The sequence below is a fragment of the Paralichthys olivaceus genome, chromosome 21, assembly GCF_024713975.1.
Source record: "Paralichthys olivaceus isolate ysfri-2021 chromosome 21, ASM2471397v2, whole genome shotgun sequence".
Lineage (NCBI taxonomy): Eukaryota > Metazoa > Chordata > Actinopteri > Pleuronectiformes > Paralichthyidae > Paralichthys > Paralichthys olivaceus.
In genome coordinates, this window is record NC_091113.1 from 10454706 (window position 1) to 10471020 (window position 16315).

The 16315-nt window shown below is 44.9% G+C and overlaps 1 protein-coding gene across 1 annotated transcript; it reads left to right on the top strand.

The window, feature by feature from the left end:
- Nucleotides 1-335: 335 nt before the first annotated feature.
- sbk1 (SH3 domain binding kinase 1) lies at nt 336-12794 on the top strand. Its single transcript, XM_020083460.2, has 4 exons — nt 336-1181; nt 8167-8411; nt 8907-9109; nt 9536-12794. Exons 1-4 carry the CDS (start codon nt 1144-1146, stop codon nt 10361-10363), a joined length of 1314 nt encoding a protein of 437 aa, XP_019939019.1. The 5' UTR covers nt 336-1143; the 3' UTR covers nt 10364-12794.
- Nucleotides 12795-16315: the final 3521 nt, after the last annotated feature.

Sequence of the window (16315 nt, forward strand, 5' to 3'; positions counted from 1 at the left end):
CACGATGATGCTCTGAGGTGATCCCTGTCATGTTGATGCTGCCTTTTCTCTCCAATCTGTTCTGGTTGGCGAACACGTCTGGCAGGAGGCCTGTGGTTAAACATGTACAGTAAAGTGGGAGCTGCCAGGGCAGTGAATTAATTGAAAGTCTTGCCTCACTGTTAGCGAATATAGGGACAGTTGGCAAAGTCACCGTGTCAACTACTCGGAGGCCATAAGCTGTTGAATTATGCAAGAGAGCAGAGGAGCAGCTTGTTCCTTGAAAAACGTGAATCAGAAGTATGAGAAGCTCGTGTGCGCACTGATGCTGGATGGGTGGATGGATGGAGAGTGTCCAGGCGCTAGGACCCGGGACACGTGAGCGCATTAGTTTGCCAGAGGGTGGAGACGGTGAACAATGAAGGAGCTGACTGGTGGGACCAGTAGAGGAGCAACATCTGAGACCCCCACCACCTGCAGAACCCAGAGACCCACTGGACCCACAGACACAACAGACTGACCGGCCAACAGCGACTCTAAGACGCACAGCTGAGTTTGGATGGAGAGGGGACATGTGGATTTTCCTGTGCGCACTGCAGAGAGCCCCCCTAAGTGGGTGTGAATGAATGGGCTCGTCTGTGAGTGTGTGTGTGTGAGTGTGTAAGTGTGTGTGGTGCTGAACTGGGTCATGCGGACCGCTGGAGGAGCGAAAGATAAACACGCACCCGCCTCCTGCTGCTGCTGCTACTGCTGCTTGGCAGGTTGACATGGTGGGCGCTCAGAGGAGGGATCCCAGCCTGTGTCCTCGCCTTAGCAGATGATGATGATGATGCTTTTTTGATTCAGTCCGCCTCCGAAGATAGAAGTCATCGGCTCGCGGAGCTTCTCCACGAACTAAACTGCACAGGTCTCATCCTGGACGGGCTGCAGCCAAAGCGCAGCGACGCACTGGACATTCACCCATGCGGGCTTGGTCAGCCGTGAAAGTGTGAGGTGTTGTTTTGCTTTTTTTTTGTGTTCGTTTTCCCTTCTTTATTTGTGGAGGACATGCAGAGTTCACTCAGATAACTTCCTTCAAACCGGGAGATCCATCCATCAGTTCCCCTCAAAGCCCCGTGGGGGATCAGTGCCGAGCGGAGCGCAGCGGCTCTGCTCGCCGAGCGGATGCAGGACCATGGAGGAGAGAGACAGGTCGCCAGCAGGTGAGTTAGAAACACCCGGGTGGACCCTGGGGTGCCTGCAACCGGGTCACCCTACTGTACACTGTAAATAGAAATATAGAAATACCTGGTTCTGGCGCGCCCACATCCCCAGAGTTGCCAAATTTGCGTTGTCTGAACTTTGACCCATTTCGATGCACAGTATTATTATTACGCACGATGAAACCACCTCCGTGCACTCATAAAACACCAGCGTCATTACTTATTATACAGCTCCACAGTTTTATTTACCATCTGGCTGCGATTAGCCTTAAATAGAGTTAGTGGCTGAGATGCGATTTCATTTGCATTTTCACCCACATCAATAGTGATATACCCGCACCTGCTTGTTTCCCTTTGCTGTGCTCACTGTGAGATGGATGGATGGATGGATGGAAGGATGGATGGGTGGACGGGAGGGCATCCGGTCCACTTCACTTTTAATGGCCCCCTTTTATACTTTGTCCAGGACAGACAGGTGATATGTCATCGTTAATGCTGTCTAATGTATTTAAATGAGCAGCTGACTCCATTGGGCAAAACCCTGTAAAAGCAAAGCCATGGCGGCTGGTAATGGACTGGAGGAGCAGCAGCAGCAGCAGACAATGCACATGGATTTGCTTCTGTCACAAACATTGTACTGATGGAGAGAATAAGTACAGGTATCTTTGGCTGAACGTCACTTTTAAAAGAAGCTGCACCTTATGTGAAAATCAAATTGAATTCAGTGGTGGTGTCAAAAACCATGTAAATTATATCATTCATCCAATAGTATACTGATACCAAGAAATAACCATGACATTTATTACTGGTGATCCACAAAACAACAATCAGCAAACAAATCTTCCCTCAATGACAAAGGGATAGTATGTGTTGAATGGTGATTTGTAATTGAACCCAACTCAGTTGTGAATAATATTGCCTGATATTATTCACCCTGAATTCATCAAGAAAACATCGTGGGAGTCCACACAAATGCCGCAAACATGGCCCACACAACTGGTGGTATCTTCTGTTTCTGCAAACAGACAATACATCTGCAGCATAAACAGTTTTTTATAAATGACCTACTCTGACAGCTGGCATACAAACGCCAACTAAAACCCATATTTGACCCCCACCATACACGCAAAACCGTAAAGAAATTGACCTCACTATGAACAGTTAAGCAGCGAGCGATGGCAAACAAAATGAAAACAGAGTCAGCCACAGAAAAACAGAAAGGAGGCAAACATTGTCAGTTATAGGACAAAAACAGCACAAGAGGGAGTTCTTATTATTACTTGTTTAAATCTATAGTTGTCTTTCAGTGTGACCATAAAGAAAAATATATATGGATAATATCCTGACCTGTCAATCATCTCAGTGAGAGAACAGCAGCCTGATGACACGTCTGTCACTCAATGTATACACTGCGGACGTGGGTGTGTGACTGTGTGTGAATGTGTCCTTAGTCATGCAGTTTGCACCAGTGTTTGTGTTGACCTCTGACTTTTATTAATGAATATTTTATTATTTGGTTTATTAATGTTTGGGTTCTTGTTTTTAACAGTCCCGTATTTTACTTTGTGTCTTGCAGGGATGGCTAATCCCCTTGTATGCATTTAAAGCATTGTTGAGTGTGAATTTGAAAGAGAGAGATGTGGGGAGTGTGCCTCTGCAATCAACATTAGTGCACTGATTGTAGTTAGAGGCTATTGCATATATGCAGGATCACAAATCACCATAAACTGTGAGCCCGCCTTGAAGTGGAGGGTGAAATGGTCCGGAAACAAAAAAAAAGAAAAGAAAAAATAGCAATGTCCCCCTTAGAAGTGCTGTTACATCATTTAGCCACACCTCCATTTAGACCCCCATTTTACTGAGCTGATATTACAGTCAACGTTTCCCCATGTATTTGACATCAAAGGGATGTAGCCTATAGCATGTGGTACAATGGCAGGGATGCTTCAGTTCAGCCTCATTGGATTCCCCCAATCCTGCTCTCTCTCTCTCTCTCACACACACACACACACACACATGCACGCATCACACGAACTATCCCTATTGTAAACTTGAGGCTATTGGATTGTGATTGAGTGGGGGTTAGGTACAGTATGTTCCCTCGGTAGTCTGTTGCAGTATTTCAGTGCTGAATGATTTTCTGTAGGACACGATTACAATGATGACACTGATTATGATTGTCCTTTACAATCAGATGCCACTACAACATTGATGGACTGCTCATTGCAACGCTTTGTTCACCTTCGATTCATCATTCTACCCATTTGTTTCCTCTCAAGGTCATTTGTCATTGACGCTAAGCCAAATGTCCTTGCAGTTTTACCTCCTCTCTCCCTCCTTGTTTGGATCAATTTCACCTTGGGATACCCCTTCGCGGGTCTGAGGTCATTCCAGCTGGAGGCCAGTGGTTGGCAGTGTTTCTACCAGTTATCTGTTTGCCTTTGGCGGCTACATCGGGTAAGTGCTGGAGAGAGAGGGAGCTGATAATAACGACAGCAGAGGCGAGACGAGTGAAAAATGGGTCACCCAGCACTCCATCACAGCAGGGATCCCCCCCTGTGGGCAGCTGGGCACAGGTGTGAGCTTGTGATTTGTCAAAGTGAGAGTCCGTGGCCCGGGCGGCTGGTTCACCTATCACAGCACAGCAGGAGCTTTCTTCGGCCATGAATTGAAGCATTGCACTAAACTCACCAACTCTGATGTTCTGTGCCGCTGAGGAAAATGATTCTGTTTCTTTTCTATCCTATAGGTAGCAGAGTGCCCTGATTGCAAACAGCTGTCAAAAAGAAGCCTAACTGGATTGATTGAATTATAGGTTATTTAGGACCCATCCATACTGAGGCAGCAAGAAAATGGATTCTGGACTCAGAATATGTATATATATATATGTATAGGCTACATATATAGGCTATTCATGCAGCTGATTTATCTTGAGTTGGGCAATTTGACAGTAAATTGGACATGGGAGATCAGTCTTCGACCATAATGACTCTTTCCGAGAGCAAAGGAACTAGTCCATTAGTAATGGAGGGAGGTAGAGACGTTATGCCAGCTCAGCAATCTATTTATTTCTTTCATTTACATTTTCAGGGACAGACGAGAGAGAAAGGGGAGAGACTTTAAGCAGGATGAACTAAAGAGGACAAACACTGTGTAAAGCTGCTGACTCTCATCCCCTTCTTCCTTCATCATATGCTTTGTGCTCATTAAGATACATTTGTTACAGATGAAGGTCCAGCGTCAACCGAAGAACCCAAATGTTCATCCTCTAATTTCGGAGATGTGAATCTGTATCATTGGTTGAAACTCACCTCTACCCTTATAAGTGTTCCTGTGGTAAAATACCTTACAATTTCTGTGGTACAAGTACCTCATGTTGTGGTACAGTATGATCATACCACATAAATTCCACAGCAAAATGTTCCAGTACCACAGGAACGTTTTGTAAGGGTATGAAGTCGTTATGTGGTCATGTGAAACGACAGTTCATTGCAACTATATGTACAAAGTTTACAATAGCTCACTGAATACACAATTATTATCCCTGATGATACTGTGACGGTCAAGATTTGTCCACTTGGAGACCAGTTTTCATGATGTGTTAACCTAACTAGCTTCTTAGAGAACAAATAACCCTGTTATGAACTGACCTCAACTAGATTTAAATTTGTGAATAAGCCTAAGCATGCATTGAGCGAAATGCTGCCTTGACCATGGCAACAAGCTCATGAATTAATTAGCACAAAACAGAAATTACAGGCTGTAGAATCTAGCCATAAACCTAAGTATTGGGGGAATTGACATTGTGACTCGAGGGTGGTGCTAGACAAGGGATCAAGAGTTCATCCTGAGGAGAACATGAATGTCTTAAGTCAAAGTTCGTGGTCATCCTACTGTTACAGTAGGATATCGCTCAAAACCACAAATGTCTGCTCCACGGCAGCACTAGAGGAAAAATCAGAAAGCCATCTGGATACATCATCTAGGAACCACAAATGTCTGTACAACATTTGGGGCCAATCCATCCAGGAGATGTTGAGAAGAGAGAAAACGTTATTTTAGGATTCATCCTTTTGGGACCATGAAAACCTCTGCAAAAGTGCATGGCACTATATGGAACAGTAATTGAGATATTATGTATGACTATCCCTAGAATCAATTATCCAGTATGGACAAAAATAAAGCTCATCTCTAACAATATGTAGGACATAAAGAGCCACCTGAAATCCTCTGTAAGACTTAAACTTCAGTGTAACACCCCCATGAGTTCAGAGGCTAAGAAGTAACTTATCATGAGCACACCCTGAGGCTCTAAAGACACAGTCTGTAATGAGAGAGCACTGGTGGCCAGTGGTATCACAGGGTTGGTCTCTGTTCTTATCTCAAAGTGTTCACAGAAGAAAAGGTCAGATGCTTCTGCAGGTTAATCTGTTGGAGACACATGGAGTCAGCCACAACAGGCACTTTCTGGGAGAAAGTCGAAATGGTGAATAGGTTGCCTTTTTCTGGGAACAACCTGATTTTTAGAAGGTTATATTGTGAATGCACTCATCTTAATTTGAGTAATTGCTAAATGGAACAAGATAGTCAATCTAGTTGAGGGGAAATTAGTGGCCGGAAAACGATTTCTGCTTCAGAGCGGAAAACCCTCTATCTCCACCCTTCCGGGATTAGGAAAACAGGCTTGTTGTTAGATGGCCCTCTTTAATACATGTTGAGTTTATCTATTGAGATTTTCAAATGGCTTGTGTAAAAGCAAATGTCAGTGGATTTTTTAGATAGATTTCATAATTAAAGATTGAAAATCCCTAAAATTACTAGGTCTTACAATAACAGCAGTGGCTAAAAAAAAAGACAATGTAGGACTTAGTGGGCAGCTCAGGGATCTGTTTGTAAAAGGCTTACCGATGATTAACAATGCGTTGGACTGGCTCAAAAACCCACAGACATTAAAACGTGTCTCGAGCCAAATCCTCATCTGGAGGTGGAACGTGTTCGTGGTGGCGTTGTCTCTATAGCTGCCTGAGAGGACAGAAAAGGAGCAGAGGGCAGCGTGGGAGATCAGTGGAGTATTCACGAGTCGTTTTGAGGCTCACAGCTGATCCCTCTGACTTACAACTTTGATAGAGTGACACATTGCAACTGATACACCTGCCTTCCCCAAAACTCACACACAAACATTCATCTCTACACCTCTGAGGCGCTGCAGTTTCTGAAACCAGCTGCGTCGACTCCCAACAACTCATCACAATTTCGGGACTCTTAATCCAGTTCTGTGAAGGAAATGAGCGCAAAGCATCCTGTGCTGTTGGGTGGGAGGGGGGTGCTTTTGTCTTTGAGGGAGCTGGGTAATGTGATTAGGATCCATGCTGGAGCGCAGCACTTTCTGCTCGTGGAGCTGACTGAAAGAAGTGCCAGTAAACCAGCGCTCCCTTCGCTCTCATTGACCGAGGCAATGAGGCCACGCGAGGTGGACGGTCAGAGGGAATGCGCTTACAGTCTGTCTGTCCATCCCATCTCAATGTTTAGTCACCAGACCTTGACCGCAGACTTGTCTCTGGATAGTCATCAACTTTTGTGTGGACTCTCTGAAGGCTGAACCGTCGGCACGCTCAGCATGAGTAGGCTACAATATTCATATCTCTTATACAACCACCTCTTTGCTTATAATAAAATCAGAAAGTAAGTTTTATCAGCAGAGATACATACAGGGCTTGTTCTATTTGCAGTGTGTTGTTTTTTTTGTGGTTTGACTAAGAGTGCTGAGCCAAGAACACAAGCCTCTAAATGGCTGCATCCTATTTTAGTTTTTGCTGTCTAACAGCTATTTTTATCACATTCTTCCCACACGATAGCTGAGGAACCGCGGCACCTTCACAACGTCTGAACATCAACTGCATGTTAGCAGCTGTGTGTTAATTCCACCTTCCTTCCAAATCTACCTAACTGTCAACACACTCACATGCGTCGGGCTGTTGTTTGAGGTGTTTGCAACCAGGTTTGAACCTGCAGCTGCTGAGAGAACTGGCCTCAGGGACAGGAGAACAATGCGGTCGCCTTTGAGTGATGGATGACGGAGATCATCAGCGAAATTGTTCGGCTGATTTGTTGCTTATTAGTGTGTGTGGGTGTGCGTGCTGTGCATGATTGGATGATTTAATACAGAAGGGGGGAGTGAGGAGAGACAGACAATGTGTGTGATCATTAGTGTGATACGCTTCATTTCATCAAAAGGTCCATTTTGCTCATCCGTTAGTTTTCTTTAATTTTACACAAACACTGTAGAGTCACTCAACTCATATTTTAAACAGTGTGACTGACTAAATATAAATTTGTAATTAAAAATATCAAAATGTTCCCTCTCATATCAGTTTGACCTATTTCACTACTTCTGATAATCAGCAGTAATTTTTTTGTTCTGTTCAGCAATATGATGAAAATACTCACTGTGCCAAAGCAAATGTATTTCCCATGCAACCCCTTTTCTCACAGCCACACTGATTTGTTTATTCACCACGAACAATGTCTATAGCCCCGGTATGATCTCCTCAATGTGCTCCCAGATGCCTTACCAGCATGTGTGCACCTGAAGCTGTCAGCTCCTTGCATTTCTTTCCATTTGTTAGTCCCTCTACCTGGGCGCATTGATTTTCCCATAGCCGTCTGCCAGTAAGTGCTGTCTAAGACCATATCTGAAAGCTGGCCAGAGTGATCTAGAGGGACAGCAGGAAGTTCAATGCATTTACTGAAAGCACTTCCCCTTGTTGTTGCCTTCCCTGCATTGATTGTATGGAAATTATGGTCTGTTAAAGCCCTCCTGATTGAACCATCCCCTGGACAGCCGAGAATATATGGATATACGCCAAGAGACATAAAGATACCGAAGAGCCTTCTGTTATAAACAAATTCATGCATAAAATTTATATCACCCGCTATCATCACAGCAGAATAAACCCTGACTCTAAGCATCACTCTCCTCCTTTAGTTTGCCCCACAGCGTCAAGGCGAGCCTGTCTCTTTCTCCATCGGGGCTGGGACGGGCAGGCAGTGGCAGCGGGGGCTCCCCTACATCCAAGATGGACTACTGCGGAGGGGTGCCAGTGGAGGACATGCAGGCCCTGGCCATCACATCTCTGTCAGCAACAGATGTAGCCAAACAGTACGAGCACATCCGTGAGCTGGGGAAGGGCACGTACGGCAAGGTGGACCTGGTGGCGCACCAAACACAGGGTGAGGTTATACACAAAATAAATTCAACAAAACAAGGTGATCTGCCTGCATCCACTCATTGCAGATCAGCATGTGTAAATTATGAATTTCAGCAATGATAATAGAGTTTTAATGAATTTCTTATGTGTATTGTAACAAAAAATCAAGGTTATACTGCCGTCTCAGTCTGAAAGCAGAAAAACTAAGCATTGTGCAGAGAGCGGCTGAGAGGGCATTAAGGGTGCTGCTATATGCACTCTAAATAGCCTCTGCATTTCTGCAGCTGTAATCATGAGTGGCTGGTTATACATGTATAATGGAGGCAAGATTCATTCACTGAAAAATGTTTATATGAATGAACCTGACACCTGTTTAAAGACGGGGTCGGAAATGTCTCCACAAAGTGCTATTTTAGGTAACACGTATTTCAGATGGTAAAATATTGGCAGGATGTGATATAATGTGTTTAATACACCAGGGTCTGATTGTGTGCATGTTTGTATCTGATTTTTGCAGGCACCAAAATGGCACTAAAGTTTGTTACCAAGAACAAGACGAAGCTGAAGAGTTTCCTGCGGGAGTACAGTCTAACAGGCTCACTTAGCTGCAGCCCTTTCATCATCAAAGTCCTGGACGTGCTTTTCGAGACGGAGGACAGCTACGTGTTCGGACAAGAATATGCCCCCGCTGGGGACCTCTTCGATATCATCCCCCCACAGGTAACACTGTCATCCGTCTTTCCACCAATCACAGCCCTCGCTCAGACAGAGCTGCTCCAATCAGTTGCCGTGTTCAGAAACAGGGGTTTTTAACAAGCTCTCCTGGGATTGGAGCCTTGTCTTCGTCCTGGTTTTCTCTCCGCACAGAGCTCTCATTTTGCTTTAGTGCTTTTCCAGTTGATGTGCAGGGAGTGCTCGACTTCAAGGCTCATCTACAGACTCATTAAAAATGGTTGCAGCTGAACTCAAAACTGACTCTTTTGTTTCAGTTTTCCGTAGCGTATAATTTTTCACTGTGAACGTCCATTCTTCTGCTCAATATAACCTTTATCTATTCTTTCTAATAGTACTGTAACTTCATCACAAACTCTCAACTCCTGCTAAGTTTACTGTCCCTCATTACATTCCCCTCTGTTTTTCTCTCAGGTGGGTCTGCCAGAGGAAATGGTCAAACGCTGTATGCAACAACTGGGCTTGGCTCTGGACTTTATGCACAGTAAAAACCTGGTGCATCGGGACGTCAAGCCTGAGAATGTTCTTTTGTTTGACCGAGAGTGCCGCCGCATCAAGCTGGCAGACTTTGGCATGACACGGCGGGTGGGCAGCCGTGTGAAACGGGTGAGCGGCACCATCCCTTACACAGCACCGGAGGTGTGCCGTGCCAGTCGAGCTGAGGGTTTCCTCGTGACCACCAGTCTGGATGTGTGGGCGTTCGGCGTGCTGGTGTTTTGTATGCTGACAGGCAATTTCCCCTGGGAAGCAGCGCTGCCGTCCGATGCCTTTTACGAGGAGTTTCGGCGCTGGCAGAAAGCAGGGTGTCCCGTGGGAACTTACCCGTCTCAGTGGCGCCGCTTCACTGATGATGCCTTGCGCATGTTTCAGAGGCTGCTAGCTGCTGAGCCGGAAAAACGCTGCGGAGTCAAGGACGTCTTCTGCTTTGTCAAGTATGAGCTGGTAAGCGAGCTCAGGCGCAGAGCTTCTTGCCGAGCCAAGAGAAGCGAGAGGTCAAGCACGGGAGTGTGCACCGGCAGTTGCACTTCCTCCTCATCCTCCTCTTCATCACGTTCCTCCCACCGACACCCCGAGCCCTCCACCCCTCCCGGAACATCCTGCCTGCGCCCAGCCCCGCTCAAACGCAGCGTCCTCTCCGACCCGCTGTCTCCCAGAGAGGAGCCTGGACAGAACCAGTCACCAGGCCGAGACAAGAACAAAAGCCAGATGGTGATGGCGACTGCCATCGAAATCTGTGTGTGACCACACTCATGTTAGCGCTGGGGACGAGATGGCTCGTCACATAATGACAAACTGTGAAGAGGTGTTAATGACTCCTCCAGAGACTCCAGTGAAAAAGGAAATGTACTCTAACCATGGAAGATTAGCTCAGGATCACATCCACTGCTGTGAATATGGACATCATCAATCAGCAGGACACACTCGGACAGCTTATCACCGACACGGGCCGCTTAGGTTTTCATTTGTGACCAAAGACTGCTTCCCACGCTGAAAAGCCATGCAGGCAGCGTGTAACAGTCCGCTGATGATGCTCCTCTCTGAAGCGCATTCTGCCGTCCACACATTTGTGTTTTCTGCCCATACACCGTGGTGGTGCTACTGATTCTATAGTTAGATATTTGTCATTTCTCACTCATCAATCCCCATCTCTTTACTTTAGAGTTGACTTATCTCCGAATATCAGCTCCAGGGAGGCCAAAGTGACATCTGATCTGATGATGCTGTTCGGATTGTTGATCTGAGGGCAATCTTCACAACCACATGCGCCTGCAGTTCCTCAGACTTCCTGCCAATGCATATAATTTGTTATAGACTTCTTTTTTTCTGACACAGAAAGTGTGCTAAAGGAAAAAAGTCAAAAAGAAAGTTAAATGTAGCAGTTTGTATGAGACGTCTTTTCATGTAGGTGTCTAGACTGAGAGACAGACATCACCTCAGGACTCTTCTGTGGGTCACTTCCTTTTTTTTTCATTTATAATGAAAATCCATTGACTGGCTGTAAGACACATCTGCCCCTTGTGAACTGCTCCAAATGAGATTCACGTCCAATAGAATACAGGGATTGTACATTATCTGAGCGCAAAGGGTGACGGAGCAAAGATTATTGTTCTTTTCTAACTGCTGTGTGTGTTGGGACAAAGTGTGTGTGTGTTTCAAACGCTAAAGCACAAGATTTTTGTAAAGGATGAGAACTCTTAGAGAAAACTACGACTCTTTATTGTAAATAATTGAATATTTCTAGGAGTGCACCGTATCATCAGGTAGTTCAACAATGTAGCTGTTCTAATTTTCTACGATGGAGAAAAGGATTTTAGGGGTTTTACATTTACTGACGGGGCAGCGCACTGTATGTAGCAGCAAAATATGACAGAATGTACAGTTTATCACAAGAAATGAAATATAGAGAGATCTAAAGCCTATCATGGTGTATAACATGGTAGCAGCTGCTAGAGTTAGTTTTTTTTCATTTGACGTTTTCGTGACCCAGACAAAACTCATTTCATAACCTCATGATGGGCGACATCCATTTTCCGTACACAATTATCGTGCGTCTTTGTTGCCAGAGAGTTCAGCCAATTCCGTCTTCATTCGCTCAGTCAAAGCAGGTTGACACCGTGCAAATTAATTTCCCAGCACCACAAAAGGTGTTCCAATATTTGATTATCAAGACGCAACATTAAACACACAATTCCCGACTGCACAGAATATGTTGTTACATCACCCCCCATGCTCAGATTTAATTGAGTCTTCCTGCCTCTCTCTGGGAACCCCTCTAAACATCTCACTGGAATAGCAGAACCCAGGTGTTTTTGTCTGGAGGAATGACCTCTGTGTCGGCCATAGCGGCTCGGATAACTGTTGATTGATCCGCAGCACGCCGCTCCAGCATCAGTCTCCAACGAGATACTGCCAATTATCACAGCTTCCAAAAATCACAGTATTTTCAGTGTGAATGGTTCAATGCATGCCCATTACCAGTATTTTTCTTGCTCGAACTGTTTGTCAGGTGTGTTTACATATGTGCGTGTGCGTGTACATGTGTGTGTGTGCTTTTTCTCTAATTTCTCCACTCTTCCCATGACATCCCATCAGCACTGTTACTATAGTGACAGCGCCAATGCTCCTCTGGTTCAGCTTCTGTCCTCTTCTTAAACATACATTCTAATTGAGCCCAGTGGAGACAACTGGCCGCGAATGCATTGTAACATGACACATCAGAACATGACGTATCAGAATATGACGTATCAACATGACGCATCATAAACAAAGATGCATCATAACATGATGTATCAACATGACGCATCATAAACAATGACGCATCCTAACATGACGTATATGACGCATCATAATGTGACCCAGCAACTTTGCCAAGTTTCACAGTATCTTGACGTGAGCTGAGGCTTTGTTATACATCATATCATCATCATTAGACTGCTATCATTGTTTCTCATGGACCGTCATAACAGCAATTGTCAAATTTAATGAGGTGTCAATTTATATAAAGTTTTGTTTACGCTCTAGAGAGTAGCCTTCCTTATCCTGTTTATCCTGATCAAAGATCAAACTGTTGTAGAATCTCATGTAAATACTGTACGTATTGTGTCTTTAACTAAATGGAAAAATAAGAATTAATGAAATGATAATATATGTTGAAATAAATTTATGCACCACCTTGTGGCCCCTGGGTATTTTTGTGAATGGTTTGAAATATGCTGGTGGCTTCTTTTTTTGTAGGCAAAGCTAATTCAGCCCAGCTCTGCACGGTCCCTCGACTGCACATTAGATGAAGGTCAGCTTGAATCACATGTGACTTCCCGAGGCGTTGGTCTTGCACTGCGAGGGAGCCCCCCAAGACTACTTTAAAATGCTGACTTCCTTCTGAAAGCCTAATTAACCCATCTGTAGATATGAAGTTATCTGCTACCCCCAAAACAACAAACGAGTTCAAGGGCAGCAGGAATGTGGTGCAGAAGACGAGAGCAGTTATCAGCCCACCAGGCCTTCTTACTAAGTCTCAGCTGTTGTGTCGGAGCTGAGGAGCTCGCTCGAGTTGTTATCAGACCGAGATTGGACGGTGGCGGTAAGCTGTGGTGTAACTGCCACTGAGGAAAGCTAATCAGTTCAGACAGTGCAAGAGAGAGGAAAGGTCAACCATGACATGCCGGGCTTGTGTAGTGAGTGGAAGCCTGTCCTTTGCTTTTAAAGGGCCACAGCAGCCCAGTGGCCATGTAACAGTCCTAATTGCGTTAAACTGAGAAGATGGAAGATAGTGAACCTAGACTGAGCTAAAAGAGTGGATGCGTTTAGCTGTTTTAGGCGAGTGGTACCTACTATTTTCTGGTTACAGCATCGTTAAAGGGCATTTATGCAAATATTAACTCACATATATTGCTGTTGGATTGTTCATATAAAAACAATCCAATTATTCAATCGAAAATCAACAATATTTATATAATATGATATAAATGAGAGTCCATTTGGTGGTTAGACTCCTTGTGATGTCAACAAGGTTGAAAGGAGGTGAGGCTGTAGGGACAGGAATCCTTTGGCTAGAGCTCTTAAAAGGAAACTAAACCAAACTGATTCCAAGGATTTCTAGAGGTTAAGCCTTCAGTGACTGGCCCAGTACCACGGACTGCTAGGAACATGATCTCCCAGTTTGCAGCAGCCTAGATTAAGTGTTAGATCCTCTTCAGTTATACTCTCTCAGCGAGGGCCAACAGCAGCAACATGAGGGGACTGAGAGAAAGATGGAGAGAGACCACTCACTGTCCTGTGTCACGTCTTCGTATTTCAAATCTCTGCAGGTCTCACCAGAAAAAGAAAATTCCTCTCAAACTTTCAATTTGATTTCATCACAGCATGAAGTGTTTGGCAGGAAAAAAAGAGGTTGTCAAATCCTTGCAGCTTCGCCTTGGGTGCATGAATGTAAAGTGAACCGGACAAACAACAAATAATTCAGGTACATGTCAACCCAGGCGCTAGGGCCTATCTGTAGAGAGGGCGTGTGATTTATAAGGGTGGGTTCACAAAAGCATCATGACATCTAAAACTGTCGGAACAGTGCAATGTTGCTGTGAAACGGGGCGCGGTGCAAATACAACGACTGAGCACGACCCACAGCCAGCAACATGATGCATTCTGCATGCAAATGAACAGCATGACCAGCAGCGGTGCATAAAATCTCAGAAATACGCACAAATAAACAACTGAACAATACGACCGGTGGCACTGTGTGATTGCAGAGAACAATCTCACTGGAGACTGGGCTTATCCACCCCGAGATCATGCCTCTCCAAGGCTTATGGCAGCAGTACTACCGGCTGTGGATGAGCTGGGAAGTGGTGTGGTGGAGGCAAGGAGGTGGAGGAGACGGCTGGTGGTGGCAGTGCAGACTGCTCAAGCAGTGAGCCCCTATTTTAAACCCTTTTAGGTTTCCATTTTGAATCCAAAACTGAATCCTGCCTGTGCAATTGTTTTTGTTTATGTAGCTGCTTGAGAACATGCCCGTTGTTACGTTTAATAATTTTGCGGCGCTGGCCTGTCTTGCCTGCCCTTTGTGACAAGCCTGTTATTTGTGCAGCATGTATTCGATGTATATTTCCGCAGTTGAAAAATCTTAATACTTTGTAGCTTTTTAAACATGAGCAGAGGGTTCAGCTCAAAAACATCTGCTGTACTACTCCCCAAATTCAGCCTCTTCATTCACATGAATGTTGTGTATCTCTTCTGTCTCACAGATAAAGATGATGACAAAATTGTTCCGAGGTCACAGGCATGTAATTACTGAGCAGCTCTCACTGCTGAACAATAAAACACTGCAGCTGTGTTGTGCCTTTACATTAACCACCCACTGAGGTTTTCTTCAGTGGGAATTTAGCCGTGTAAGTGGGCAAACAAGCACAGGCGCCACATTCTTCTGGAGGTTGTATGCATAGTAAACAAAGGAGGGTTTTATTTCTGAGTTTTCTGAGTTGCAGACTGCAGAGTAATATTATTTCCTGCCGGTGTAACACCACAGGGTGCTGTATTAAACCTGCGTCACCCTTCCTGCCTCTGCACCTACAGATGAATCACTCTGAAAACCGGCAGATGCACCATGAACTATTTTTCTATCCTTGATGCATTTTGCAAAACAGCTGCAGGTGCAACACTGGAAATGCAGACAAGGAATCGAAAGTTGGGAACACGGATGGTGGTCGCGATCTCAGCAGGGAGGAATTGACTGTGCGGGGATGTTCCCCGCTCCCTCAGATGTGAGCGCCTGGCGTCATGTTAAAAAAATGGTGACTGATCACAGCAGGAGAGCTGGGAAAAGAAAGGGAGAAGAGAGGAAAAGTGTCTGAGCAGAGGAAAGAGAGAGGGGTATGGCCAGGGAGGGATGTGTCAAGTGGGACAAATGTGTTTGTGAGTGTGCTCCAGAGGGAGTCACATAAGGACAAAGTGAGAGCGCACCAAAGAATATGTATTCATTGCAGGGGAGTCATTAGACAATAACCTTGTTTGTCCTAAATTGCTGCTGTTTTTAGGTCACTGCAAAGCCGCACTCCATTAGAAACCTATTTATGTGTACTGCATGTTGCCTGAGGTGTGCCACTAAATTTTATCAGTGCCAGACATAAAATCTCAGACACTGTGTGGTCGTCTGCCACCATTGCTATAGCAACAGAGACGGCCTGGGTCTGGAAGAGCTCTCTTGTTTTATAAACCAGCTGCACAGTCCTTGCTGTGGAGGCAATGTATGAGTATTTGATTGTGCCTTTTTTTAAATGTTGCTTTGTAGAGCTGAAACATTTTGGTCTTTATGTTTCGAGCAGGTGCTCTGTCTCCAGTATGGAAGTCTCATTAAGTTGCACCAGGCCTGTTTGTGCTGCATTAGACATTGTTACTACTTCACTACACAACAGAGACAAATATCCTGTGCAGTTTACCTGACAGCTATATTACAGTCCCCACATTTTATATGCTGTGAATCCTTGTAGTGAAGCGTAAATTCAGTCTTTCTGCACAAAAACTCTGACCAAACTAACACGCTCACCTACTTCGATCCAAAGCACCTAATATATAGGATCTTCTTCCATGGCGTCTCACAGGGGTCGAAGCACCAAAGTTTATTTTCTTCTAATCAAAATAAATATAGTTCTTGTTCTATTGACGCATTTTATTTGTCTGTGAGTCTCTCCTGATTGAAAT

Coding starts and splice junctions, on each gene's coding strand:
- sbk1 (XM_020083460.2), top strand. CDS start 1,144: ATGCAGGACCATGGAGGAGAGAGACAGGTCGCCAGCAG. Junction 1,182..8,166: donor GAGAGACAGGTCGCCAGCAG/GTGAGTTAGAAA, acceptor CTCCTCCTTTAG/TTTGCCCCACAGCGTCAAGG. Junction 9,110..9,535: donor TCGATATCATCCCCCCACAG/GTAACACTGTCA, acceptor TTTTTCTCTCAG/GTGGGTCTGCCAGAGGAAAT.